Source organism: Ursus maritimus, unplaced genomic scaffold, assembly GCF_017311325.1.
Source record: "Ursus maritimus isolate PB19 unplaced genomic scaffold, ASM1731132v1 scaffold_14, whole genome shotgun sequence".
Classification (NCBI taxonomy): Eukaryota; Metazoa; Chordata; class Mammalia; order Carnivora; family Ursidae; genus Ursus; species Ursus maritimus.
The window spans coordinates 43,284,823-43,304,570 of NW_024423786.1; the positions used below are offsets into that span (position 1 = coordinate 43,284,823).

The following is a 19,748-nucleotide window of genomic DNA, read 5'->3' on the forward strand; positions in this document are numbered from 1 at the left end:
GGGGGGGGGGGGGGGGGGGGGGGTGCTGGGCGGCGCCCACACAGGTGGGAGGGACCAGACGGGACAGTGAGCGCCGAGCGGGCTCAGGTCTTCACAGGCCTCCCAGCTGCTGAGCAGAGAGCCGACTGAAGGGGTGGTGGTCAGCGGGTCCTGCGATCACCCGGGCGGTGGGTGGGCAAATGCACGCAGGGCCGGGCGGGGTCGTACCTGACTCGCCCTTGAGTGGGAGTGGGGTGGCCTGAGCCACAGGGAGACTAGATAGGATGCCACGGAGAGAAGGTGGCTCAGCTCTGCACCGTCAGGGCTGGGGTGTCTGTCAGCGGTTTGTGTTAGTTGTGTTCGGGAGAGAGAAACGTGGAAGTCCGGGCAGGAGAGGATGTCATGGAGGACAGAAGGCTAGCCTTCAGACGCAGGCGCTCCATTAGCATGGGGCAGTGGCGGCCAGGCGGCGCAGCGTGGGCTCAGTGGGGCGATGGGAGCGCCCGCTGCTTCAAGAGGGAATCAGAGACCGAGCACAATGCGGTGCGGAGGAGATTCCCCGCCAAGAAATAGAGAGGCGGCGACTGGCGCGGCCCAGGGGGCGCAAGAGCCCTGCCACGGCTCCCCTCCGCTCACGCGCGCCCTCTCGTGGCCATGGCGCGAATTCGGACCGTGCTTCTCCGGGCCACAGGCCTGGAGCTGGGTCTTTTGGGGGATTTTTAATTTCAAGGAATACCTTAGCTCAAATTCTGCACATAAAGTCTCACTGTATTAACATTTTCTATTGCACTATTAAAAAACGCGAGGGGGCGCCGGAGTGGCGCAGCTGGTTGAGCCCCCCGACTCGTGTTCTCAGCTCAGGTCTTGATCTCAGGGTCCTGAGATCAAACCTCGAATCAGGCTCCCTGCTCAGCGCATAGGCGGCTTGAGTTTCTCTCACCCTCTCCCTCTGCCCCTCCCGCTCGTGCTCTCTTAATTTAATCTTTTTTAAAAACAGCCTAAAATGTGGCCGCACAACAATAATTGAGTATAAATCTTACAAGAGTGCAGAGGAGTCACTCGGCACCCCTGAGCTGGCCCCGGAAGCGGAATGGGTGCTGATGGCGCCTCCAAGCGACAGATGGGGACGCTGGGACTCGTAGACTTTGTGACCCGCGCCCCTGTGGCCCCAGTTAGATACCGGCGGAGCCAGCCCTGTGATCCCGAAGGCAGTACTCCTGGGATTGCTCATCCATGCAGCCGCTCAAGAGGGCAATTTTCTAGAATCTATGAATATTAAAAATGCACACACCTTTTGCCTCATCAATATCTCTTCTAAGAATTCTCTACAGATATATGTCTGCAAGGACACAAATACATGTGTATGAGAAACGCAAAATGAGCGCACTTCTCGCCCCATTTTTTGTAACTGCAAAATATTGGAAACAACTGTCTGTCAATTGGAGACTGTTTAAATCAAGGGTTCTCCAGCCTTGTAGTGGAATACTATAAAACTGTTAAAAAGGCAGAAGTGACTTTTCCTCCATGATGCATTAGTGTGAAGAGTAGGGAGAGTGACAATTTCTGTACGTTTTTGAAATGGGGTGGGAGGAGACTTTAATCCAAGTATCTCTGGAAGGAGACACAGGTCACACCGCGGCCTCTAGGGAGGGAACCAGGGAGCTGGGGGTTGGCACGGAAGGCAGTCTCTTGTTTCTCCTTATACCCTTTGGCAGTTTGCATTTAAGAAATTCCAAAGAGGCTGATGTAAGGATAGGACTTGGAGCCCTTGAAACTCTGAGCACTCTTCTCAGCCAGTCCTGCTCATTAGCATCCCAGCACCCCGGGGGCTTGGTGCTGCGTGCATGATCAGGGGTTTCACCTGAGAGGGGACCCGTCAGGAGAGGGAAATGGAGGCCACAGCACAGAGAGGAGATGAGGGTGGGGGTCTCAGAGGACCAGCCGCTGTGTCCCGCCACCGACCACCAGGGGTCACAGTGGCCCCCAGACCCTGCAGAGAGCACAGAGCTGGGGGCCTGGAGACAGGCCTCTCCCAAGGCTGTGGTGTCCAAGGGCGGATCCACGTAAAGGGCCGGGCTCAGAGCAAGGAATGGGACCTCATTCGTCACCATAACTGCTATTATTACTCAACTTGTCTCTTCTTGCAATTCGTCTCTGTGAAGCGGGAATAGGAAGTAGGGCTCAGTAGGACTCCTGTGAGCACATCAGTGCAAAGCACTGAGGACGATGTCCACGTAGGGGGCGCTCTCAAAGGTCTGGGATATCTTGTCCCCATTTCACTGACTGGGACACTGAGAAAGGCACACAGGAGGCCGCTGGTCTGACCGAGATCGGCCTGGCTGTGAGCACCAGAACAAATTTGAGGGTGGACTCCTTCCACCTCTCTGCCCGTTCTCCCTGCGGCCGCCAGAGGGCGATCTTACAACGGGAATCGGATCCAGGCCTATTTACTTACCTGGCCGGGTTTCCCTTCCCTCTCAGAATCCAGTTCCCGCTCCATCTTGCCCCCAAGGCCCAACAAGGTCCGTTTTTGACGTTATCTCTCCATTCGCCAACCTCCTCACTACCCCTCCCATAATGCCTTCCCACCGCAGGGCCTTTGCACTGAGCGCCTGGCTACCTGCTCTACCGCTCCGAGACTCTTTCTTCTGCTCCCAGCCCACTCCCTCAGCCCTTCTTCCCAGGCCTGACCGCTCAGAGTCCCTGACTCCCTACTGACTCCTCCCCAGGGGAGCCAGCGTCCTGGGACTTCAGCCTAGCGAGGGGCAGCTGAGATGTTGGGGGCGTTGTCCTGCCTTGCACGTCATGCTCTTCTGGGGTAGAGATGGGGCAATTCCAGCAGTTGCGGGGGTCCCCCCCCCAATTGTTCTGAAATCACACAGTGAGTGAACTGTGTGTCCATAGAGACAAGACTGCCCCTCTCGACCTTATGCCTCCCCGGTCGATGGGGAAGTCCTGCGAGGGCTGCGAGATGAGGAGAGCTGGGGTCTGTGTGGGGGGGAGTTCTCCGACTTCACTCACCTCACGTTGGTCCTGGGTCGAAGTTTTCTGCAGCTTCTGGTTTAATTCCTTGATCTCTCCTGGACCAGAGCAGAGTCAGCTGACCCGGCGGGCACTTGGTCTCTGTCCATCTAGACCCCACGCCCCTCGATGACCCACCCCCTCTCAGGGACCTTGGTTGGTGTCTCCCCATTCCTGACCCTGACTCTGGCCCCTGCCCGCAGTCCTGGGTTCATCTTCCATCTGGGGTGTTGGGCCCGCCCCCAGATCCTGGCCCCGCCCCCTTCTCGCCTTGAAGTTCCGCCCCTCGCCGTGCTGCTCCTGGCCCCAGGCCTTCTCCACCTCCAAGAAAACCTTAGGGGTTATCTGGGACAGAGGGGAGGGCCAGAGACGGGCTCTGGTGGCTGCTGCCCTGGGCCCTGGAACCCCTCCCCAGGCCCTGGGGTCAGAGGGGCCCCGGTCCAACCCTCTTTCAGGTTTCCCTCCATCCCTCCCTGCACCCCAGTCACCTCCAAGAATGGCCACAACCTCCCCAGGGCCACTAAGGGTGTGATCTTTGAATTAGGGAGTTGGAGGCCCCCCACATGGGAATTTGGAGGATCCCCATGCCCAAGCCCTCGCTGAAATTTCCAGATTCCCTAGGCCAGTCCATGGGAAGATTTAGAGGGCTCCCCACGTCCAGGTTGCAGAGGGATGTCCAGACCCAAGTTAGGTGGGCAGTGGCAGTTTCAGGGTCCCCACATGCAGTTTCAAGATGGCAAGTCCAGAGCCTGATGAAGGCCCATACCCAAACCCTAGTAAAGACTTCTGTGCCCCTAACACTCCAGGAGGTGTTTCAAGACCCTCGCACCAGAGCCCCAGAGGAAGTCTGGAGGCCCTCAGACACTGGTGGGGAAATCGAGGCCCTGATTTAGGTGCTTTGGGGAGTTTTAACTTCCCCCCACTCAACATCACTGCCAAGCTCTGGGGGTTGCAGTAGCTGAGGGAGGGGAGCCGGGGCTGCCTGGGACACCCCAGCTCAAATCCCTGCCCCTCTCCTGCACGTTACTGAGGGTGATAATGCAGTTAGTGAGCACCTACTGAAAGCCAGCTTGCGTTCACTAAGACCTGAAGAAGCAGAGACCCTTGGTTGTTGGGCCAACAGCTCTTCAACTGAGGGAAACTGAGTCTGTGAGGTTGACTGGGGACAGAGCCTAGGGCTGACCCAAGAGGCCAGGTTTTGTGTTCAGGGGTCTCTATGGTAACTCCGTAAGGGTTCACCCAGAGCCCCCAACCCCACTGAGAGGGACCATGGGAGTCATGGAGGGTGTATGAGCAGCTGAGTGACTGGAGCCTCTGGAAAGCTGGACACACTCAGGCCCCCCAGCTCCCCCTTTGGCCTCCAGGGGATGCCCCAGCCCAAAAGACAAGGTTGCCCAGGCCCCTATCTTGGTGCCAGTAGGAAACAGGCTTCCATTTCCAGTATCTGCCCCTGTGACCGCAGAGGACACCAAGTTAATTGTCTGAGCCTCAGCTTCCCCATCTGTAAAGTGGGGCAATAACAGGAACAGCCTCACTGGGAGGAGTCAGTGAAGAGATGTAAGTAAAGTGCTTTAGCATCCAGTAGGCGCTCAATGGATGTGTGGGGCCTTCTGCCCAGCCCGTGTGGCTTGGGACAGGTGGATAAGCAGTTAGCACAGAAACAGGGCACAGGGTAAGGAGCACATTTTGGGGAGAGACACTCGGGTCCCCTTGGGATACACTGAACCCAAAGAGCCTGGGGGTCATCCAGAGGCCCAGAAGGGGTTGGACCCCCAGAGGGGTGTAGGTGCAGGGTGCTCAGGCTGCCTGGCCTCCCCTCTTCCTGTGAGAAATCTGCCCAGTTATAGGCTCTTGGCTGCCGGGCACAATAGCCATAAAGGGGTGAACTCGCCATCGTCAGGGTCATGCAAGCTGACAAGGGGTCTCCAGCAGCAGCTGGACCAGGAGGTCAACCCAAGAGGCCTGACTCTTCCAGGACCCCCTTGGAGGCAGGTCACAGCCTGATGACACGAGACAGAGGGTGGCACCAGCCAGCAGCTGGATTGCTCAGACGACAGGTTCCAAAGAGCTAGAAAATGAACATTCCTCGGCTCTGGGCGCCGGGCAGGCCACTCCTGCTTGGTGAAACGTAAGCTGGGCCTGGCCCCGTGGACTGCGTGTTTTTCCAGTGGCTTCTTCAGCCACAGCCTGACCACAACCTAGATTCCGTTGGGTCGGCCATTTCCAAGTGTTTGTGTTCGGCTGGGCCAGACAGCAGGCGGGGGCCAAGGCCAGGGGCCCAGGCCTCCCAGAAGGGAGGAGAAGCACCCTCGGGCCTCTAGTTGGACCTGTTCTGCCTGAAAGCCCCTGTTAAAGGCTCTCAGCCACCAAATGACAAGGTATGGGGGACAAGCCTACTGAAGGATCCCAGGGAGCGCTTGTGTGCAAACACATGACCTCCGGCAAAACTGGCTCCATTGAGCCCCACTGCACTGTTCTTCAAACTTCAGAGTTAGCTTGGGACCAGGTCAGCGGCCAGTTTCAGGTAGGAGGCCGGGTTGTGTATGTCCGCCTCCCTGTAGAACCCTGGGTGAAGTACTTCTCTCTCTCAACCTTCATTTCCTGAGCTTTAAAATGGGGCTAATAATGGAAACCTTTGAGGCTTGTTAACGGGGTTCAAGCCAACAGCAGGTACTTCACAAGCCTGAGGTCTCTTCTATCCCTCCTGGTTGGATTTGACTCTGCCTCCCCGCCCTCCCCGACTGAAGAGCTCCCCGAGGTTGTGGGCTGGAACCTCAGGAAGAGGTGGTGAACTGGGGTTTGTCTGACTGTGTCATTCCCCTGCTTAAAATCCTCACGGACAAAAAGTAAACTCTAAAACAGCATTCAAGAACTTTGGACATCTGATTTGGGATTGGCAAACTCCTATTCACCCGTCAAAGCCCATATCAACCGCTTTCTCTACCCCAGAAAACCTTCTCTGGGCCCTCCTCTTGGTTTTCCCAGCCCCTGGCCCTCCTGCTGGTCCACACCTGACCCCACAGGCTGGGACATCTGTACCTGGCTTAGCCTCACTCCGCAATGGGGCTCTGTGAGGCCAGTCCAGGGGCTGAGTCTATGCATGAGGGAGCCTGTGCGTATCCACAGGTCTACACGTGGACATCACATGGGAGCACGTGTGCACAGCCCTGTGTGTGTGTGTGTGTGTGTGTGTGTGTGTGTGTGTGCGCGTGTGCGTCTGTGTCTACGTCCCTGTACTGGGCCCCAGGATAAGCAGCCAGGCCAGCTGCCCCCAGACCACCTGGGACATAAGCGTCTTTACGAGGCAGGGGGAGTGGGCTGAGCAGGGCCCGTTTATGAGGGAGCCCGGCTTGGCTGGAAGCTCGCTGCTCCACCGACGTTCAACCGGAAAGAACTGGAGGTATGAGCCGCCAGCCTCGGCCTCCACCACGTGGGCACTGTGCCGTGAGCCCCACCGTGAAAGTTCAAGCTTCTTCTGGAGCAAGAGGGGAGGCTGGGGCCCCGGGGAAGGGCTGAATCCTGAGTGGGAGCCCCCCTTCCACGCCTTGATGGAGGCCCCGCCAGGCAGCCTTCGAGGACATACCTGAGGTTTGGCAGCGCTCGACCCGCCAGCCCCCGGGGCTGAGTCAGCAGGAAGGGATTCAGGACTTCCCAGGAAAAGCAGCTGGGACCCTGAAGCCCCCCGGCTCCCAGTCCCCGGTCCACGCCCACCCCAGGGCTGCAAAAGAGCAGGAGGAGCCGCGGGTGCCCGGCTGCGGCCCAGGGTGCTTGGGGGGACTGAACTGTGGGCAATTGTGAGGGTTTACAGTCGGCCCTGCCTCGGGCGGTCCAGGTGTCTGGGGGTCAGAGCACCCCCGAGTGCAGGGGGACGCGGGGACACGGTGGGGCTGTTGGTGCTACACGGCCACATGCACTGTCACGTGACCCTGGGTCGTGGGCGTGCATGTCAGAGGGGCACTAGCGGTCGGGGGTGGGACAGCGCCATGCCTGGCTGGGGTCTCCGGCACATGCGCTGGTGACCGCACGCAAGGCTGTAATCGAGAGTGACAGCATCACCCAAACGGGTGACAAGAAGATGTCCCTGGTGGTGTGGGAGGGTGTGTCTGGGGAGGACAGGGACAGGGTGTGACGAGGACAGTGTGACCTGGGAACAGATGATGTGGGAGGCTGGCTCCACGGTGCGGCGGCTGTGACCCTGGGGAGGGCAGCCTCTGTTTCCTTGCATACGAGCCAGACTGTTGGTGTCTGTGGCTCCCCTTCTGCCTGGGGTCTCCTCCCTCCTGCCTGCCTAGGACGCCCCCCCCTCCGCCGTGGGCTCAAGCAGCAGGACGGCCGCGTTCACCTGGGCTGCTCTCTCTCTGCCTCCGTTTCCACCATCCCCCCCGCCCCCGCCCTGACTGAAGCCAGGTCTCCCCGCCAGGCTGGCTCCAGTCTTTGGGGTCTGAGACTGGGACGTACCCAACTCTGAGGGCTGATGAGAGAGACAGACGGGGCCGGGGAAGTGGTGGGTGGCCGCGCCAGGTCCACGAGGCCTCCTCAGAGGAGCCAGCAATGTTCAGCCAGGACAGGAGGCAGCCGGAGGGGAGGGGGCGCCAGCCTGCAGGGTTTGGACCCCACAAGGGCTGCCACGTGGGAAGAGGCAGACCACAGTTCCATAAAAGAAACACTTTCCAACAAGCTGAATCCCGCATGGGCTCCAGAGGAGTCTTTGTTATGAGAAATTGTGTAAACTTCCTCCACTCCAGCACCTTCCGTGGCTCCCCATCACCTGCCAGAGTAGCTCAGGCTTCTCACTCAGCGTTCAAGGCTCCGTTCATCTCCCTGCACGCTTCCCTTCTGCTTCTGCTCTCCATGTCCCTCCTCCTGCCTTCACAGACACATTTCTAGCTGCCTGGAACGCCCTTCCTGCCTTGCCTCTGGGCGAACTCCTACACATCCTTCAAGACCCAGCACCTACGTCCCCTTCTCTGGGAAACACTGCCCATTCCCCCCAACCCACAGTGTCCCTGTTTGCTTTGTGGCTGTGGGCAAGTCCCTTCAGCTGTGAAATGGGGGTTGTGTGTGTGAAAATTACCCTCCCCACAAGCCTATTTTGAACCCCAAGACATTAAATGCACATTAAATACCCTCAGAGTGAGTCAGGCCTTGGGGCGGCAGAGTGGGCTTGCATCCAGTCAGTGCTTAATGTGTGCTCATGATTCTCTTCCTCTTCCTGGATTCTGTGGTTTTAAGACTCTTGTTTTAAGCATTGTTCCAAGATTTTTCTCCCACTCACAGTGCTAGGAATTTTAAGAACCCCTGGTTCTAAAATTATAAAAGTCTAAAATGCCGTGGGCGGGAATGAGGGCCTCCTAGTGCCCTGAGCTGACCCCAGGGGTGGCTGGAGCCAGGGTCTCTGGGGAGGGGGAGAGCCTCATGCCCCCCCCACTCTCCCCAGGCTGAGGGGGTGTGGTCTGGCAGCCCCTGTTTTGGGGGAGAGCAATGGATTTACCAGGAGGCAGATGGCCAACGTTCCAGGAGAGAGGGTGCTGGACTCCTGGCTCTGCTCGAATGGGGTCACAAGGCAGCAGCAAGCGGCACGGGGCTGTCAGCTCAGGCTGACGTCCTCTTCGTCTTGGAGACTCAGTTTCCTCATCTGGAAATCGGAATTAAGTGCTGCCTCTTACAAAGTGTCTGCAGGGGTGGGAGGAGCTGAGGCTGCCGTCCCTGCCCTGTGCCAAGCACTCGCTCTGGCTGTGCCCTCCACCTGGAATGCCCTCCCTGATCCACTTCCGCCGGGAGCCCCTCGTCCTCCTGGCCCAGCCGTGGCGTCTGGGGAGGGGGCTTCAAGAGGATGCCCATCTGCCCCTGCCCAGCCCAGGGGAAGGGAGGCCAGCTGCCCGCCCCAAACCCAGCTGCCCCTGGCCTGGCAGCAGCCACAGCCCCAACACTCTCTCAATGAAAGGTATTTGGCCGTGGAGACTGACACCTCATCTCTCTCAGCCTGGAAGCCAGCTTCACCCGCCGGCTGCAGGGGGAGGCCCCCTAGCTCTTGCTGGTCCCCAGGACCCCACCGGGCAGCCTGAAGCAGGGCTTTGGGGCAGGTAAGCCCAGAGCCCAGGTTACCTTGGGCAAGGACCGGCCCCTCTGAGCCGGGCCCTCCCTGTCAGCTAGGGGTGTAGACACAGTAAGTTCTGGGTAAAGGCACATGCCCCCTGGCTCCCCAGGGGCCTCACGGCATCTCTGAACCCTTATCCATTTTAGCCTATCCGGGGAGAGGCTGGGGTGTCGGCAACGAGGCCCTTCCAAACCTCGACTCCAGCAGGGTCCTGAGGCCCACCCTCAGAGCATGGGGCCGAGGCCCATGGGTTTGTTAGACTCTCAGCCACCCTCTAGGCCCCCAAGTCCACCCCCAGGGGAAGGTTGTTCCCACGGAGGGACTGGCCTGAGCAAAGGCATGAGCACTGGAGAGGTTGGCAGTTGTCAGACCGAGAGTTCTCTAGATGGACAAGAGCCAGAGGACCGTGTGGGCCGAGTGCTGCCCCCACAGGTGTATTGGGGTCAGTGTGGGAGCCCATCTGCCCACCAAAGCAGGCACTCTCCAGGCTCTGGATGCTGGCACAGAGCTGACACCTCCAAATGTTGGACGGGTAGTTGGTGGGGTGGATGGGAGGGGTGGGGGCAGCAAGTGGGTGACCAGACAGGCAGGTGCCGGCAGGGGAAGTGGGTGGGTTGGTGTGCAGAGGGCCCGAGCATGCCCTGGGTTAAGTGAATGCCCCGCACCCCCACTCCCTGCTGTCACCCCATCCCTGGGGCGATGAATGAGGCACAATGCCCCGCACCCCAGGTCTCCTGGGACCAAGGGAGTCTCATGCATGTGCCGGAGGGGGGCTGCTGGGCCGTCCAGGGAGCCCTGCTCCTGCCAGGATTCACCCCACAGCGCGGGCAGCCCTTCGTCTCTCCTTTTGGGGGCTCAGTTTCTCTGTCTGGAAAGTGCCTGCGCCATGGGGCACCAGGAGGGCTCGCACACACGGAGCAGCGCACACACAGTGCCAGCAAGTGACGTTCTGCTGCCTCCAGACTGAGTCCTGCTGAGGTAGAGGGCCCAGGGCCGTGGCCTTGGGCAGCCTGGTGACCATGTGGCCAAGGTGGGCCGGGCCTCAGCCGGGAGGGGCCGAGGGCAGGGCAGCGTGGCCCTGGCTGAGGAAGTCCAGAGCAGCCTCCGCTCCTGCCGCCTGGGGCCTGTGCCCCTGCCAGGGCCCCCTCCCTGCCCGCTGCCGCCCTCGGGCACGGGGCCAGATGGGCGCCGCCGGCCTCAGCCGGGCTCGGGCTCGGAGGCCAGGGCGGCAGCTGCTACCGTGTTCAGCGGTCGGGGCCGCACAGGCTCGGGCTGCCCACACGTGTCACGGACACACTCCTGCACGGCTCAGCCAGGACCCACAGGCCGGCCTGAGGCACATCTGGGACCTTGCCGAGACCTCTGAGCGGCTCGCACGCCCGTGCCCCGGGGTCTGCCTGCCAAGGTCTGGGTCCAGGAGCCCCCGCCTCCACCTTCACTCCCCAAAACTGACACCGTGAGTCGGAAACGAAGCATCTTTAATTGATTCCCTGCCCCAACCCCCCTTGGCGGGGGGGTCTCCAAGCACCAAATCTGTGAGAATTGTGCCCCTCAGTCCCGGGGAAACAAGAAACCCCTGCCCGACGTTCACTGAGCCAAGACCACCCCCCATCTTTCCCCCTTGACCAGCCCCATGAGCTTCATTTCAATAAATAACCCCTAGAACAAAGCTTGGGGCCGAGGACCCTTACTGGGGTCCCAGCCCAGCAACACGCACAGGCCACTTCAGGCGGGAGGTCGGAAATCTCCAGGGGCGGAATATCTGAAATCAGGGTCAAAACGCACATAAAATGAGAGCCAGCGTGCATGCTGGGAGCGAATCCCCCCAGGCCTCGGTCGAATGCCCGATGGTCTCCCAGGATGCTGGCTCCTTCCATCAGGTAGAACTCCATTCGGTGTCACACAGCAACTGTCCCCTGCCTGGCGTTTCCACAGTCCGACACACCTAGGTCTTGACTCTGAATTCTGGGCAGGGGAGGGAGAGGGGGCCCCAGAAACCTGGGGAAGGGAGCATCTGGGGAAGGGGGCTGAGGCTTCCCAGGTACAGAGGAGTCCAGGGCAAGGCAGAGGAGTGAGGCTGCGAGCCCAGGTCACTGCCGGGCCCTGCCCCGGCGGGTACGGAGTGGACCTGTGGCTTGAGCCTGTGCCCGGGCCGCCTCGCCCATCTCCCTGCGGATGTCCCCAAGCGCTGTTGCCGGGGACTCCAGCAGCCTCTGGAAGAGGCTAGGCCGGCCAGCTTGTGGCTCCCGACATTGGAAGGTGACAGCTGTGCCAGCGTCGGCCTTCATCTCCCGAGAGAAGCCATCAGAGGAGCCATCAAAGCAGCGGCCGATGGCGATCTCCTTGGCCAGTCTCGGGCTCTGGTCGGTGACTGTGTAGACACCATAGTTGTGACCCAGAGGGTCCAGTGGTGCCAGCATGCTGAAGGCTGCAGGGTCGTCAGCCGGGGCGGATGGGGGGTGCCGGGCCAAGTAATCCCGCAGGAGCCCGTTGACCGCCACACGGCGGCAGCTGCCCTGGGGCATGATGGTCACCAGCGTCCTGTCCACCTGACGCTGGTCGAAGAGCATCCCGCTGCACTTGAACTCCACGCAGGCGGCGGACATGCTGGGGCGCTCGGGGTCTCGGACGCTGCGGGCATCCCGGAGCCCGTAGAGCTGGCCCCGGGTGCGCGGGTGGCTGCCCCCAGCGTTGTGCGCGCGGACCATGTACTCCTGGGGGCCCTGGATCTGCACTTTGAGGAAGCAGGCCCGGAACTCCTGGGGGTTGGGCCACCAGGCCAGAAGGTCTCCGGTCCAGGAGGCCGGTGCGCCCTCGCGGAACGGGACCACGTTGTACTCGTATTTGTCGGCCTCCACACGCGCGAAGCGGAAGTGGCTGGCGGTCACCGGGGCGTCCTGGCATTCCCGCAGGCTGCGCCACGGGTACACCGGGCCGTTGGCCTCGGCGGCGTCGCCCGGCCTGGGTTTCGCCAGGTTGATGCGGAAGCCGTTGCGTTTGAGCGCGGGGTCGTCGTGGTCGGTGCGCCGGTAACCCAGCCTGTCCAGGTAGGGCTGGGCCACGCCCACGGTGGCCGCGAGCGGGCGGGGCCGGGAGGGGGCGGGCTCCAGCTCCTCCCCGCCCAGGGTGGCGGTGACCAGGGCCGTGTAGGCGTCGGGCCGGTCCGCGTCGCAGAAGGCGGGGAGGCAGGCGCCGTTGGGGCCGGTGACCGCGCTGTCGAAGCGGCCCCAGGCACGCGGGTTGGCCGAGAAGCCGGGGGCGGGCTCCAGGTTGACCAGCGTGACCACCACACCTTCCACCTGCTCGCTGGGGGTGAACTTGTCGTTGGCGTAGGCGCGCACCTTCACGAAGCAGCGGCGGCGCTCGGGGACGTCCAAGTTGAACAGACGCCGCTCCCGGATCTCCACGTTGCCCACCAGGAAGACCCGCTCCTCCCGGCGGACCCGAGGGGCTGCCGCCCCCTCCCGCTGGAAGCCGCTCTCCTCCTCCCACAAGCCTGTGTCAGGGTTCAGCGACCACAGCTTCAGGGCCTCCACGTGGCCCGCCATGCGGATCTGGCCGGCGTTCACGCGCACCGCCACGGGCCCGGTCTGCAGCTGCTCCGCGGAGCCAGCGGCGCGGAGGTCCACCGAGAACATGCCATAGGTGCGCAGCGGGGCCAGCTCGCCGTCACTGTCCACAAAGCGCAGGTCACTGGGGGCGGCGGCCGCCGAGGTGAGATCTCGGGGGTCCACGAATGTCACCCGGGCCTCCACAGGCCCGGTGTAGGGCTCGCCATCAGCTCTGCGGAAGGTTCCCGCTGGGAGGACCAGCTCGCCCAATGGGGCCTCGTCTTCCAGCTCCCCAAGAGGGATCGTGTTGCTCTCGCTGGCATCTAAGATGACAGGGGCTTTCTTCCGCATGGCCTTGACGTCGTGGTACACGCCGCCCCCTCGAGGGTCAAAAGGCAGGACGCTGACAGTGTCCACGAACTCCCCACTGGGGTCCACGAAAGTTACCACCAGCCGCTGGGCGGAGGGCGGCACCTCGATGGTGAAGTCACCCTGGTAGGAGGTGAATCCAATGGGCTCCTGGCCTAGCAGGATCTGGGCGAAGCTCAGGGGTTCCCCTGAGTCGGAAGCCAGCACACGTCCCCGTACCAGTCCCCGAGGGGGCAGACACTTCTGGCAGCCACACTCAGCCACCACCTTGACCGGGAGGACGTAGTTGGAACAGTGGATCTCCCTGCTCTCCAGGCGGCGAACAGAGCAGCAGCGGGAGCCGGCATCCCCACACCGGGGGCTGGAGTCTGCAGGGCTGGGGCAGAGGGTGTCGGGGCAGAGGCCCACATCCAAGTAGGTGGGGCCGCTGCCAGGCTGACCACAGTCCTCTGGGAGCTTGATCAGGTGCTCTCGGGGCTGGGGATTGCAGGCTGGCTGGCCTGGGGCTGCAGAGCAAGAAATCAATCAGATCAGAGGAAGAGGGAGGGCTCCATTTGAGTCCAAGTTTGGGGGCCTGGATTGGGGTCAGGGGCTCAACCCAGGGGCTCAGTGGGGGGCCTGGGATCCCACTCAGCAAGAAAAGAGAGCAGTCTAAAGTTGGGGCTCCATTTGGGGTTGAGTTTTGGCTGGTGTTAGGTCTCAGTTCAGTTTCAGGGCATGCTCAAGGTTGAGGGGCCGAGGGTACTCACCAAGCACCGTGAGGCGGGCGGTGCCCGAGCGCACAGTGCCTGCGTCATTCCATGCTTTGCAGTGGTAGGTGCCTGCCTGGTCTGGCCGCAGCCCCCGCAGCTCCAGATGGGCCCCGTACCTGTGTTCTCGCCTGTCCAGCAGGGTCCCGTTGTGGAACCTGGGTGGCAGGTGGGCAACACCATGGAGGCCCTTAGCATAGGGAGGGGGCTGCACCTGCCCCCGGCCCCACACTCAGCCCAGGAAGGTTGCAGAGCACCTTCCTCCCAGTCTCTGAGGCACCACATTCTCATGGGAAATCCAGTCAAACCACAAACCTGGGTGCAAGGCCCTTGCACAGGGGGCAGGGCACTCACCAGGAGTATTTCTTGGGCATGGGGGTGCCTGAAGCTTTGCAGCAGAAGGTTACGTTCTGTCCAGCCTCTCGCACTTGGGACTCAGGGTGCTTCACCAGGTAGGGCTTCTCTGGGGGCAAAGGTGGCAAAGGGGGTAACGATCCATCCCAGCTTCTCCCAACTACCCTTCCTCATGGCAGGGCCCCATCCTTCCCCTTCCAGGGATGCCCTATTTCACCTTTGCCTCTTCTGATGACCTCCACATTCAATTTCATCCCATGGCTGCTCAAAATGGTGCCTCATCTTTTTTTTTTTTTAATTGTAAGTAAGTTCCATGCCCAGTGTGGGGCTTGAACTCATGACCCTGAGATCAAGAATCACATGCTCTACCAACTGAGCTAGCCAGGTGCCCCAAGAGAGTGCCCCCCCCCTTTTTTTAAGGAGAAAGAGAGTGTGTGAGCAGGGAGGGGCAGAAGGAGAAAGAGAATCTTAAGCAGGCTCCATGCTCCCTGTGGAGCCCAACTCGGGTCTCAACCTCATGACCCAAGCCAAAATCAAGACTCACTTAACTGGCTGAGCCCCCCAAGTGCCCCAAGATGGTGCCCCATCTTAATGCTTCCCTCTGCAGGTCCCTGTCTCACCTTGCACCTTCTCCAATGTCTCACGTTTTATTCATTCCCCCAATGACACCATATTTAGTGGTATGCCTTCTCCAATGTCCAAGTCACATCTTATTTCTTCCCCAGTGACCTCATGCTGCATCACATCCTCCAAAGTACCTGGCGTCATCCAGAATTTCCTTCTTAGTTTCTCAGCCCCCTCATCCTCCTTGCCACGAGGCACTTACCCAACTTATTAAGGACAACAGTGACCACAGCAGAGATGGAGCCATTGGCCTGGGCCTGGCCCAGGCCTGCAGAGAAGCCATCCATTTGGGCACTGACGTTGGCCCGGCTACTGGCACAGACTCCAGGCATCCGGAAGGTTCCATGGGCATCAGTGATGGCCACAGCGCCAGACCAGTCTCTCAGGGAGACCCTGGCTCCTGGCAGTGGACGCCCAGATGGGGTGACCACCGAGCCCAGAAGGATGTGGTCAGGGCACCTGCAGGTCTTGGAGCTGCACCCTGGAGGACACAGGGAGGCAGAGGGACAGGGGAGCCTCTTCGTCCCCTCCTGGGGAAGGCCTTCCACTCAATCACTCAGCAAAGATGCCTAGACATTCCCCTTTGTGCCCCTCAGAGGCCTCAGCATGGCCCTGCTTGGAACAGCCCCTAATGTGAGTGGGGATACGTGGTTGAGCAGTCAGAACTGGGGCAGGGGGAGGGACCTGGGATCCAAAGGGATGGCGGAAATGCCCTGGAGGAGGGGGCAGGAGAAGTGACTCTCACAGGACAGAGAGGCTCCTTCCAGCAGAGGAAAAAATGCCCAGCAGGGGCTGGGGGCCCTGCTAGGCATTGGGTCTTGGGCTCAGAACATCTCCCTCCCCTCCCAATCCCGCGGTTTCTCCATAAAATGGAAAATTCCGCTGGAAACTTCAGGGCAGAGGCGTCAGGAGGGCAGAGCCAGGCGGGGTAGGGTGGGGACCCCACTACCCCATTGGCCACCGTGCTCCCCCACCCTGCCATGGGCTCTGTGGGCGCAGTCTCCAGACCGTGTTTGTGGAGCCCAGGCGGATCGGAATTTCCAGTCGCGTCCTGGCTGGCCTGGTGTCTGGCCCTGGGAGGGCTTGGGCATGGTGTCTGCCAGGGTGTGAGCGCGTGTCCGCGTGGGCGTGGGGGACGGGCGGCGGCTGTGAATGCCACGCGTGTGCACCACGAGTGCGTGAGCCAGCTTGTGTGTGTGTCCACGTCCACCAGGATATACACACACTCGGCAGCGCACCCAAGGTAATGCCCACTTGGATTTGCACACGCCTGGATGCGACCTCAAGGCGTCCACCGATCCAGATGTACACATTCACCAGCGCTCCTCGGGGGGCCCAGAAGGGAAAGAAGGGCCGGTCCCCCATGTGATCCAAGTTCTGGCTCTCCAGGACCCGCCTCTTCCCTTCAAGCCCCGCCCCATCAGGCTCCATCTCAACCTGCCTCTCCCGTCTAGGTACCCCTCGCAACAGGGCGCCTCCCTCCACATCCAGGCCCGCCTCTAACTCAGCACTTTCCTCCAGGCCCCATCCCTCCTACCTGGACATGTTGGGCGTACACACTTTTGAGCCTCCAGGGGACGCCCCGGACATGCATCCCCCGCCGGGCTTGGGCAGCGGCGGCGGCGCAAGCGACGGCCTGGCCCGCAGCTCCCTGAACAGGGACCCCACGGGCCCCACGCGCCCCACGTGGCCTCTGCGGTAAGGGTGGAGAGGGGGGAAGGTGAGGCGGCCGCCCACCCCAGGGACTGCGCCTCCTTGGAAATCTGGTAACAATGTGGGACTGCAGGACGCCCCCCGCCAAGTTCACCCGAGGGTGGGTATCCCCCAGACAAAAGCCCTGCCCACTGCCCCCATCGGTTGTCCCCCAGGCGCACCTGTCGAAGGCGCAGTTGAGGTACCGCCCCTCTTCCCCCAATCCCAGATAAGCTCCCCAAAGTTAGGCTTGCTGTTCTCCCTGCGTCATTCACATATTTGGGGTCAAAACACGCCCCCACAGAACGGAGCTGTGACAGATGAGCAAATGAGGGCAGCGGGAGGGAGATGAGCTCCCGGGGGCTCCTTCCTGTTCCCTACCTGGGCCCCTATTGGCAGCCCCTCCTTTCCAAAGCCCCGCCCCTGTCTTATCCTGCCGGCTCCTGGGGCTCTGCAAAAGGACCCCGCCTCTTTCTAACCACGCCCACATCCACACAGCCTTGCCCCCTCCTCCAGTACCACCCATTCAGGCTCCACCCACCTATGAACCATCCCGGCCAATCCCCACTCTCTCCTCAGCGTGACGGCTCTCGAGCCCGCCCCCTCCCTAGCCCCGCCCATCCCAACACAGGCCCCGCCCTCACCGAGCGGGCAGCGGAAGCGCACATGGTAGTTGGAGCAGCGGCGGCCGCGGGGCTGCTCGCGGTTGAGGCACCAGAAACCTCGCGTGGGGTTCAAGTGCACGCGCTCGCCTACAGTGGACGGCAGGGCCCAGTCCGTGGTGCGCGCCTCTAGCGCCAGCGGCCGCGGGCACACGCGCGCTGGTCCGTAATAGAAGCGGATGGCAGCCAGGCTCTCAAAGTCTCCATCGCCGCCGGGGTGGTCCACGTTGAACCAGGACGTCCACTCGCTGGCCTCTGCGGGCACCGCACGCGCTGGGACCCGGGTCGCAGCCTGTCGGGCCCCATCAGTGCATGCAGGGGCCCGGGAAGCTGCCTGCCCACCCCCATCTCCGAGGTAAGGGCCTTACCCTGCTTTCTAAAACGGTCACCCCACCCCCAGTGAGCACGGGCTAACCCAGCCCGCCCATGACCCCGCCCAGATCCAGGTTCCTCTCGGGCAGAAGGAGCTATAAAGGGATCACGGGAGGTTGGCCTCCCCTAGCACCAGTCCCAGTTATGCTGCCCAAATCTTGAGCTTGCCCATGGGTGCAAGCTGACATTTTGCCACGCTGACATCTTGCCACTGTCTCACCAGTCCCCAACCTTAGAATTGAACCTGCCCCCCACCTCAGAATTCAAAACCCCTGAGGTGTGAAGAGATACAAGGGCAGCAGGAGGAGTGGGGTCTGAGACCAGCCCTTGCTGCGGCTTTCTGTCGCCTGGCCGCTCCAGGTAGAGCCAGCTGGCCTTGCTCACTGCCTGGCTGAACCCACCAGGCTACCTCTGTTCCACAGAAGCCACAGGTGGGGAGGGTCTGGCCTTCCAGAGGTCAGATTCTGCTTCCATCATCACCGCCCCCCAAGGGGGTGCTCACTCCTTTTCTGACTCGAGAGTGACTTTCCCAGCTAGGAAACTAGAGACCTAGCTTCCAGAACCAGAGGTCTGGAATCTACTGAAAGCAGCCTACATGGTGCTTCCAGTAGGGGGAAGGAAGCACCCCCTACACACACTACATTGGTTTCCTCCTTGACAAACAGCCTGGACTCTCACCCCTCTGCCCCTAAAATTTAGACCTCTTGGGACACCTATGCCAGAGGCCTCAATGTCCGGGGACCAGGATGGTTCTGGGCCCTTCTACCCCTTGTGTCCCCTCCTCACATGACCACACCAGCCAGAGCTCACACAGTGAATCCACAGCAGAGCTAGGACTTGGACCCAGGATGACTCACCTTCCCAGTCCTCCAGGGCTGGTGAGGGCTGTCCAGGGCGCAGTGATGGACCTTCAAAGCTCCAGGCAGTTGCTGTGGGCTCCTCAGGGGAGGTGGTGACTATGGAAGGAATGAGGAGTGGGGGGAAGGAAGCAGGCTGATGGGGACTTCTGTGAGCTGCTTCTGTGCGACGTGCTGTCATTATCATCCCCATTTCACAGGGAAGAAAATTGAGGCTCTAGAAGCTAGAACCTAGCTCTGGCTAAGGAATGCAGGACCTCCCCCTACCCCTTCCAGGAAGCCTCCCTGTGACCCCTACCTCCAACCTCCTGCAGCCCCATCCCTCCGTCTCCCCTGGCCCAGATGCCATGGGCTGGGTAAGTCTATGTGTCTGCTCTGCTCCCCTGACCCGGTTCTCCCCAAATGTGCTCGGTGGCCATGAGCTCAGTTGGCTGTGCCTCTGCCCTCGGTTGAGCTGCATTCCCCTTCATCCATTTGCTGGCTGGAAGTCCCTCCCTCAGTGCACCTTCCATCCCTTCACTTGGGGCCCAAGCTGCCACTGGGAAGTCTTTGGAATCTAGTCTGGCTTCTCTGACCTCGAGTTATCTAAGATAGCCAGGCTAGACTGCGACTCTGACAAGTCCCTTCCCTGTGTCTCAGTCTCCTCATCTGAGAAGTAGATCCAGTGCCCTCTCCACTGAGTTTTCCAGAGAGGGATGGCATGTGTGAGAAGAGTTATGTGAGAGGGGACGGCTCTGACCCCTTATTCCTGGGCCAGGACCAGGTGCTTCAGCATCCAAACGCTAGGGCTGAGACAGGCCAGGCCTCCTGTAGTCCCCGGGACCCAGAGGAGCCTAAGGTTCATATCCATACTCCAAGTGCCCCTACTTCTCTTTGAGGAGGGAAGAGAACAGAGAGGTTTCCTCCGTCCCCCCCACCCCGTTGTTGGTCCCAAGGACCCATCTCCCCGACGCCCCCTCACTCCACTCCCGGGCTGACGAAGGGGGACCCAGGCCTGCGGATGCGAGCGGATCCCTCGGTGCTCTCTCCCGGAGGGGCTGCAAGCCAGGCCGGCTGCCAGGGCGCCTAGGGGCCTGGGCTGGGGTCAGGGGGCGCCTCACCTCGAGCCCCCGCCAGGTGCGCGGCGGCGACCAAGAGGCAGAGTAGTGGCGACAGTGACGCCATGGCCGAGTCCGGGCGTCCGAGGGAGGGTCTGGGCTCCGCGGCGCGCGCGGATCTGACTCCCGCGGGTCTGGCGGCAGCTGGGGCTGAGGGTGGGGGCGGGAGGTGCCCGCAGGCCACGCCCCGTCCAGGCCACGCCCCGTCGGAGCGAAGCTCCTGGCCTGGGTGACTTCGGTGCGCTAGCAACCTCTCCGGGTCGCCCCCTTCGGTGCGTCCGGCTGTGCCTCCGCCCTCAGGCTGGCCTGCGTCCCCCCCCCCCG

At 61.4% G+C, this 19,748-nt stretch overlaps 1 protein-coding gene and 1 long non-coding RNA gene across 2 annotated transcripts in view; one reads left to right on the forward strand and one right to left on the reverse strand.

Moving 5' to 3' along the window:
- Positions 1 to 10,628: 10,628 nt before the first annotated feature.
- On the reverse strand, positions 10,629 to 19,491 carry CILP2 (cartilage intermediate layer protein 2). Its single transcript, XM_040628947.1, has 8 exons — positions 19,428 to 19,491; positions 18,328 to 18,426; positions 17,081 to 17,353; positions 16,282 to 16,437; positions 14,947 to 15,225; positions 14,121 to 14,229; positions 13,767 to 13,924; positions 10,629 to 13,523 (listed from the first exon to the last, which is right to left on the reverse strand). Exons 1-8 carry the CDS (start codon positions 19,489 to 19,491, stop codon positions 11,188 to 11,190), a joined length of 3,474 nt encoding a protein of 1,157 aa, XP_040484881.1. The 3' UTR covers positions 10,629 to 11,187.
- The window catches only part of LOC121102509, a 3,113-nt gene continuing 683 nt past the window's right edge, over positions 17,319 to 19,748 (forward strand). Inside the window, exons 1-2 of the long non-coding RNA XR_005834574.1 lie at positions 17,319 to 17,453; positions 18,528 to 18,683. This is a non-coding gene — a long non-coding RNA (uncharacterized LOC121102509). The remainder of the gene's footprint in view (positions 17,454 to 18,527; positions 18,684 to 19,748) is intronic.

Coding starts and splice junctions, on each gene's coding strand:
- CILP2 (XM_040628947.1), bottom strand. CDS start 19,491: ATGGCGTCACTGTCGCCACTACTCTGCCTCTTGGTCGCCGCCGCGCAC. Junction 17,354..18,327: donor AGCCCTGGAGGACTGGGAAG/GTGAGTCATCCT, acceptor CGGTGCCCGCAG/AGGCCAGCGAGTGGACGTCC. Junction 16,438..17,080: donor GCGCTTCCGCTGCCCGCTCG/GTGAGGGCGGGG, acceptor CCCTTACCGCAG/AGGCCACGTGGGGCGCGTGG.